The sequence below is a fragment of the Cololabis saira genome, chromosome 5 (genome assembly GCF_033807715.1).
Source record: "Cololabis saira isolate AMF1-May2022 chromosome 5, fColSai1.1, whole genome shotgun sequence".
Classification (NCBI taxonomy): Eukaryota; Metazoa; Chordata; class Actinopteri; order Beloniformes; family Belonidae; genus Cololabis; species Cololabis saira.
In genome coordinates, this window is record NC_084591.1 from 3422293 (window position 1) to 3431202 (window position 8910).

An 8910-nucleotide genomic window follows, 5' to 3' on the forward strand; every position below is an offset into this window, starting at 1 on the left:
AAAAAGAGTTGGACCTAAAATTGACCCTTGGGGAACCCCACACCTTATCTTATAGATTCCTGAGGAACATGTATCCATACTTACGAAGAAACTACGATCAGTGAGGTAGGACGTGAACCATTTAAGAACAGTACCAGAGAGGCCGACCAGGTGCTTCAGTCTGTTTAATAAAATGTGATGGTCTACTGTATCGAAGGCGGCGGTTAGATCCAGCAGAACCAAGACTGTGAGTTTTTGGTTATCTAAATTGCACCTGATGTCATTTAAAATCTTTAAAAGTGCTGTCTCTGTACTGTGGTTCATCCTAAAACCGGACTGATGAGCCTCTAAAATGTGTGTTGAGTTTAAAAATTCATTCACTTGATTAAAAACAAGTTTTTCTAAAATTTTACTTAAAAACGGTAAGTTGGATACAGGCCGGTAGTTATTTAAAACATTGGGGTCCAACCCACTCTTCTTCAGAAGGGGCTTCACCACCGCCGTTTTAAAGGCGGTGGGGAAGACACCCGTCTGAAGAGAGCAGTTGACCAAATATAAAAGCTGTTCCTCAAAGAATCCATAGAGTGTTTTAAAAAACGGTGTGGGAATGGGGTCTAAAAGGCAGGTTGTGGGCTTTACCTTGGAGAAAACTCTACAAAGTGTCCCCGCATCAACCAAGGCAAAACTCTCCAGTGTTTCCTCAGGTAAAAGCACTTATCCAGGTGTGTTAAGAGTTAAAATCTGTTGAGATAAAAGACTGGATCTAATGTCATCAATTTTACCCCTGAAGTGGTCTGCAAAATCCTCACAGTAATGGTCTGTTGCTGTCTTATGGCATCTGTCAGGGTTTCCATTTGTTAAAAAATCTATTGTGGAGAATAAGAATTTGGAATTGTTTTTGTTATTTAAAATTAAGTTTTTGAAATGTGAAGTTCTTGCTTTTTTAATAGTATTATTGTAGTTTTTAAGGAGTTGGCATAAAATTTCATAGTGTATGGTTAATTTTGATTTCCTCCATCTCCTTTCAGCACTCCTGCAGTTTCTTTTTAGTTTCTTTATTTCCTCAGTTCTCCATGGGGGTGTAGGTTTTCTGCTAATTCTTTTGGTTAAAATCGGAGCCACTGAGTCCAGCGTTGTTTTGAGTATTTTGTTAAAATTGTCAATGATAAAATCACAGGGTGCTGGTAAAATCTCTGCAGGAGTGTTCTGTAAAATAAAGACTAGGAACGTTACTAGTTCCCCGCAGGGCAGAACACACTTATATTGCCACTTCGAGGGTTAAAACAATCAGTTAGAGAAAAGTGCGCATCTGAACGCTGTCTGTGCGTTTCTCTTATTGTGGAAGAGAAGAAAACACTTCCGGTTACATCGCTTCACGTAACTTAACCATGGATCTATTAACGAATTTAACGGACTCTGGGAAAATCCCGAAACAGCTAAATAAGCAAACTATGCCCACTACAGGCATGAAAATACTACTGCAAATGCAAGTTATAACAGTTCCAACACACTCCCTCTGAGTACAATTTATTTTATATTTTTCTAACTGGTCTGCCATGTTTTTTTTTAAAACAAACTTTATTCAACATTTCAAAAGTACAAAATTACTTTGAGGAAACATTAGTTTGCAACTGAAACATAAGTTCACAACACACAAGCGAATATGTAAATATATACATTTTTTTCCAAGATAATCTTCTAGATTAAATTAAAAAAAAAAAAATAATAATCACAGGGGTTGACATTCCAACAAAAGTGTTTAAGCGTAGCAAAATTTGTAAATTAAAGAGCTAGAGACTTTAACATGGTTTCATATAAATCATGTATAGACTGATTTTCTTTTGATAGTACCTTTACAGATGTTATATAATTTTTTATTTCGTTTTTAAAACATACTATGGAGGGTTTGCTGTTTTTCCATTTATTTTTATGTATATGATATTTTTTGTTTCAAACTTTATTGAAACAAAATTCTGTAGGGTGAACAATAAAGGGCACATGAAACAAAACAATCAATTATCTACAGATATTGAACATTTGGGGGGTTGAGAGCAAAAAAAAAAGGAGATACATTTATTGACAAGCTATGGGAAATGTATTAATAAAAATTAAGAAACAAAGACATCGTTTCATATAAGCTTTTGGCAATAGGATTTTTTTCACCCATCGCTGTGGGCGTGGCTTAACCTCCGCTCATCGTGACGTCACTGTAGAACGTAAAACTTCAGAGAAAATGATGACGTCATCGAATGCTTTAAATACGGCCGTTCGGCTTCAGAATCGAATTACTTTCAGAAGCAACAACTTGTGACACATCTGCAACACACAGTAACGCCTTAACTTGACCACAGAAATGACTTCTACACAAAATATGCAGCAGCAATCCACTGACTTGGAGGAAAAACATACATTACTTGAAGAGACAAAAAGAGATATTGAAGGGGAGAATGATCAAGAGAAAATTGATTTGTTAGAGCAGAATAAAAGGTTGGACCTTGAGAAAGATGAACTTGTGAAAGCAAAAAGAGAACATCAGAGAGAAATAGAAATGCTGCAATCATCACAGTCGAACTTGGACAGGCAATGGGAAGACCTGGAATCCAGGTCCCAAGAACTGGATCTGGAGAAAAGTGAGTTGTACTTTATTAAGGGAGAAAATGAAGCATCTTCTAAAAAAACTAAGTCCCAGACAAAGAGGCTGCGGCAGCAGGTCACGGATTTAGAGGAAAAACAGAAAGAACTGAAAGAGGGCTGGAAAAAACTGGAACGAGAACAAAAACAATTATGTGACATTAAAGAGAAACTGCAGGAAGACCGTGAAGAACTAGAGGAGGAAAAGAAAGGATTTGAAATGGAGAAAGCGCTCATGCAGCAATCTAAAGTAAAAGAAGAGGAAATAAATAAGGAACTAAGAGTTAAAAATGAAAGTCTGCAGCAACAGGTAAAAGAAATGGAGGATGACAAGACACAACTGGAGGAGCAAAAGGAAAAATTGCAAATGGAGAAAAGACAAATCAATGAGACAAAGATCAAAATGGATAAAGGTCTCCAAGAACTACAGACAGAGAAGGAAACGCTGCTGCAGCAATCCTTACAATTAAAGGAGGAACAAAAATCCATGGAAGAAGAGAAGAAAACCTTGGAGATGCAGAAATCTATAACAGAGCAATCCAAGGTAAACGTGGAGGAAACCAAGCAACAACTACAATTAGAAAAAAATAATCTGCAGCTGCAGGTAAGAAAAGTGGAGGATGACAGGAAACAGCTGGAAGAGGAGAGGGAGAAACTGCAACTGGAGAAACAGAAATCCATGGAAGAAGAGAAGAAAACCTTGCAGATGCCGAAATCTCTAAGAGAGCTATCTATTCTAAAATTGGAGGAATCCGCGAAACATTTAACATTAGTAAAGAATAGTCTTCAGACACAGGTGAAAAAACTGGAGGAAGACAGGAAACAACTGGAAGAGGAGAGGGAGAAACTGCAACTGGAGAAAAGAGAAATGAATGAGATGAAGATTGAAATGGATAAAGGTCTCCAAGAACTACAGACAGAGAAGGAAACGCTGCTGCAGCAATCCTTACAATTAAAGGAGGAACAGAAATCCATGGAAGAAGAGAAGAAAACCTTGGAGATGGCGATATTTATAACAGAGCAAGCTCGTCTAGAATTGGAGGAATCCTGGAAACATTTCACATTAGTAAGGAATAGTCATCAGACACAGGGGAAAAAACTGGGGGATGACAGGAAACAACTGGAAGAGGAGAGGGAGACATTAGAGCAGGAGAAAAGAGAAATGAATGAGATGAAGATTGAAATGGATAAAGGTCTCCAAGAACTACAGACAGAGAAGGAAACGCTGCTGCAGCAATCCTTACATTTAAAGGAAGAACAGAAATCCATGGAAGAAGAGAAGAAAACCTTGGAGATGCTGAAATCTGTAACAGATCAATCTATTCTAATATTGGAGAAATCCTCGAAACATTTAACATTAGTAAAGAATAGTCTGGATGATGACAAGGAAACGCTGCTGCAGCAATCCTTACAATTAAAGGAGGAACAGAAATCCATGGAAGAAGAGAAGAAAACCTTGGAGATGCAGAAATCTATAACAGAGCAATCCAAGGTAAACGTGGAGGAAACCAAGCAACAATTACAATTAGAAACTAATCATCTGCAGCTGCAGGTAAGAAAAGTGGAGGATGTCAGGAAACAGCTGGAAGAGGAGAGGGAGAAACTGCAACTGGAGAAAAGAGAAATGAATGAGATGAAGATTGAAATGGATAAAGGTCTCCAAGAACTACAGACAGAGAAGGAAACGCTGCTGCAGCAATCCTTACATTTAAAGGAGGAACAGAAATCCATGGAAGAAGAGAAGAAAACCTTGGAGATGCTGAAATCTGTAACAGATCAATCTATTCTAATATTGGAGAAATCCTCGAAACATTTAACATTAGTAAAGAATAGTCTTCCGACACAACAGCTGGAAGAGGAGAGGGAGACATTAGAGCAGGAGAAAAGACAAATCAATGAGACAAAGATCAAAATGGATAAAGGTCTCCAAGAACTACAGACAGAGAAGGAAACGCTGCTGCAGCAATCCTTACATTTAAAGGAGGAACAGAAACTCCTGGAAGAAGAGAAGAAAACCTTGGAGATGCAGAAATCTATAACAGAGCAATCCAAGGTAAACGTGGAGGAAACCAAGCAACAATTACAATTAGAAAAAAATAATCTGCAGCTGCAGGTAAGAAAAGTGGAGGATGACAGGAAACAGCTGGAAGAGGAGAGGGAGATATTAGAGCAGGAGAAAAGAGAAATGAATGAGATGAAGATCAAAATGGATAAAGGTCTCCAAGAACTACAGACAGAGAAGGAAACGCTGCTGCAGCAATCCTTACATTTAAAGGAGGAACAGAAATCCATGGAAGAAGAGAAGAAAACCTTGGAGATGCTGAAATCTGTAACAGATCAATCTATTCTAATATTGGAGAAATCCTCGAAACATTTAACATTATTAAAGAATAGTCTTCAGACAGAGGTGAACCAACTGGGGGATGACAGGAAACAACTGGAAGAAGAGAGGGAGACATTAGAGCAGGAGAAAAGAGAAATGAATGAGATGAAGATTGAAATGGAGGAAGTCCTTCAAGACCTCCAGACGAAGGAGGAAACGCTGCTGCAACAATCCTTACATTTAAAGAATGGACAGAAACTCCTTGAAGAAGAGAAGAAAACCTTGGAGATGCTGGAATCTATAACAGATCAATCTATTCTAAAATTGGAGGAATCCTGGAAACATTTAACATTATTAAAGAATAGTCTTCAGACAGAGGTGAACCAACTGGGGGATGACAGGAAACAACTGGAAGAAGAGAGGGAGACATTAGAGCAGGAGAAAAGAGAAATGAATGAGATGAAGATTGAAATGGAGGAAGTCCTTCAAGACCTCCAGACGAAGGAGGAAACACTGCAGCAGCTGCAAGGAAAACTGGAGGAAGACATGAAACATTTCACATTCATGAAGAATAGTCTGGATGATGACAGGAAACAGCTGGAAGAGGAGAGGAAGAAACTGCAGCTGGAGAAAAGAGAAATGAATGAGATGAAGATAAAAATCAAGGAAATCCTTCAAGACGTCCAGACGACGGAGGAAACGCTGCAGCAGCTGGAAGAAAAATGGGAGGAAAACAATAAACATTTCACATTCATGAAGAATAGTCTGGATGATGACAGGAAACAGCTGGAAGAAGAGAGGGAGAGATTGGAGCAGGAGCAAAGACAAATGAATGAGAGGAAGATTGAAATGGAGGAAGACCTTCAAGACCTCCAGACAGAGAAGGAAACGCTGCTGCAGCAATCCTTACATTTAAAGGAGGAACAGAAACTCCTGGAAGAAGAGAAGAAAACCTTGCAGATGCAGAAATCTATAACAGAGCAATCCAAGGTAAATGTGGAGGAAACCAAGCAACAATTACAATGGGAAAAAAATCATCTGCTGCTGCAGGTAAGAAAAGTGGAGGATGACAGGAAACAGCTGGAAGAGGAGAGGAAGAAACTGCAGCTGGAGAAAAGAGAAATGAATGAGATGAAGATAAAAATCAAGGAAATCCTTCAAGACGTCCAGACGACGGAGGAAACGCTGCAGCAGCTGGAAGAAAAATGGGAGGAAAACAATAAACATTTCACATTCATGAAGAATAGTCTGGATGATGACAGGAAACAGCTGGAAGAAGAGAGGGAGAGATTGGAGCAGGAGCAAAGACAAATGAATGAGAGGAAGATTGAAATGGAGGAAGACCTTCAAGAACTACAGACAGAGAAGGAAACGCTGCTGCAGCAATCCTTACAATTAAAGGAGGAACAGAAACTCCTGGAAGAAGAGAAGAAAACCTTGGAGATGCAGAAATCTATAACAGAGCAATCCAAGGTAAACGTGGAGGAAACCAAGCAACAATTACAATTGGAAACTAATCATCTGCAGCTGCAGGCAAGAAAAGTGGAGGATGTCAGGAAACAGCCGGAAGAGGAGAGGGAGAAACCGGAGCGGGAGAAAAGACAAATGAATGAGATGGAGATTAAAATTACGGAAGTCCTTCAAGACCTCCAGACGAAGGAGGAAACGCTGCAGCAGCTGCAAGAAAAATTGGAGGAAAACAATAAACATTTAACATTAACAAAGAATAGTCTGATGTCTGATGATGACAGGAAACAGCTGGAAGAAGAGAGGGAGACAGGGACTAAAGCGAAAAAAATGTTTTTGACAGAATTTCTTTTTTGCACTGCACCACGCTTTAGGAGTGGTCCCTTTTCTCTCGTGCGGTCGCTTCCTGAAGCTTTCAAGTAAAAAAGTTAAATACTGTATTAGCCTTTCTGTTTTCTAATACAGCATTTAAGGTGTAAGAAGACTTTAACCAACACTATTAGATTTGATTGCAAAGAAGAAGCTGCAAATTCAGAACGAGACGGATGAATTGCAGGAGAGAACGAATGACTTGAAGAAGGGGGAAAATATTTTCAGCGAAATTAAACAAATGCTTGAACAAACAAAGAGAACTGAATGAAGAGAGAAACAGACGGATGACTGAACTTCAGGAAGAGCAAAACAGTCCAGAAGAAAAAGAGGGGATTCTTCTCAAAGATGTTCAAGAGCAGAGTATCAGACGAGTAGTTCCCCTCTTGTTTCTAACATCTATTCCCCCCCACCCACCTCCACCCACTCACACATAAACCTGCACCAACATCAATAATCAATTGATCAATAATCATAATAAAACAGGGGCAGCATGGAGGTTTCAGAGATCGGCAGCCCCACAGAAGCTCGTCCACCTGTGGCTCTGTTTCTGTGGGGACTCAGGTTTTCTCCCCATGTTGCGTGGGTTTCCTCCGGGACGCTCCGGTTTCCCCCCACATCCCCAAAACACCAACTATAGACGTTATTGGAAAATCTAAATTTGCTCCGATAACTTATAAACCAATCAGTCATCCAATCAATACTTTCTTGTTTAAAAACAAACTTTTCTCTGTTGGGTCCAAATCAACATTACATAAATTCATAACGAGGAAAGATTACCTTGGAATGGGTCTTTAGCGCACTCCTGCAGGAGGGGGAGAGCAGAGGAGTGCAGGGCAATGTGGCCCTCATTGAGAACTCCTGAGCTTCCCCAAGTTCCTCCTCCCAGAAGATGCTTTTATTAAGAAACTTTGACAGGAAATGACCATATTAGGACTGTCAACAGTAAACGGTTAGACAGTGAACAATGAATAGTAAACAATTAGACAGTAGACAATGGGGTGGAAGTGATAACGTGTGATTGAGTCCTGACATTACAGTGGTCAGCTGTCACCAGGACAGTCCAAAACCTGAGTAGATCAGGAAGTGGCTGCCGTGAGTTCTGTTAGCCAAGCATGTGACAGTTTCATAATGACCAAACAAGTTCAAAGGTTGATTAACCTCACAATTCCCTCCTCTTTGTCGTTTTGTAACTTCAACTAAGATCCGTCCATTAGGCTTAGAATAATAGCCTCATAAACATTTAAGAAATAGCAAGGGGAGCTTATAACACACTTAACGCAAGCTTGTTAACAAGTAATATATGTCAAGGAAATATGTCAAGGGAGAGGCGAAAACCCGGTTATATGGGGCAAAATTTCTCTCCGACCCTCCTAGTGAGCGATCACTCTGGCCAAGACACATAAAAGCTTAAAACATTTCACAGTAAACAAAATGAAACAGTATACACTCCAGTGTTATCATAAACATCCTTGTCATCAGTTAGGAATACTGGACTAAGAAAGTTTGGATGGTTCTCTGGACCATTGCACTTAGACACTGAATGATACAGGCAGTGAAAACACAGAACAGTACAAGGACAGTAATAATCAAAATCATAATTTTAGCCATTATGTCAGTCCACGGGCCGGAAGTCAGCCAGGACCGGGAAGTCAGCCAGGACCCAAAAGTGGTGCCTGCTGAGCCTCTGTCTTCTGACACGACTTTGGCCAACTGACGTAATTCGGCTATAGCTTTGGTAACATTAGCCTCAACACCAGTTCATCAGGGATGAACGTACAGCCTAAATTACAACACAGCAATGTAAGTAAAGAGTTTTAAGGAACAATTCCTAACATGTCAGCATGACTCATTAGTGGAAGAGTTTCTTCCATCTCTCGGAGTCTGTTGTCGCAAGTCAGCTTAGGCTAGTCATCTTCTTCAGGCCCGTGGCTGGTGAGTAGGCGTCAGATGAGTTCTTCAGCGGACAAGGGTTTTGATACCGTCCGACTTCCCGCCTACTCAAGGCCTGGGACATTTCCCACTAGCTTTCACTGCAACTGGTGGACTCACTTAGATCGTTCAGCCATCTTTACTGCTGTCGGTGTTGCAATCTGGACCACAAAGGGACCGTCCTAACGGAGTGATGACCATGTTTTTCG

At 40.0% G+C, this 8910-nt stretch overlaps 1 protein-coding gene across 1 annotated transcript; it reads left to right on the forward strand.

The window, feature by feature from the left end:
• The first annotated feature begins 3013 nt into the window (after positions 1-3013).
• LOC133444531 (trichohyalin-like) lies at positions 3014-8269 on the forward strand. The gene is made up of 4 exons (XM_061722371.1): positions 3014-4663; positions 4757-5923; positions 6176-6406; positions 8252-8269. Exons 1-4 carry the CDS (start codon positions 3014-3016, stop codon positions 8267-8269), a joined length of 3066 nt encoding a protein of 1021 aa, XP_061578355.1.
• Positions 8270-8910: the final 641 nt, after the last annotated feature.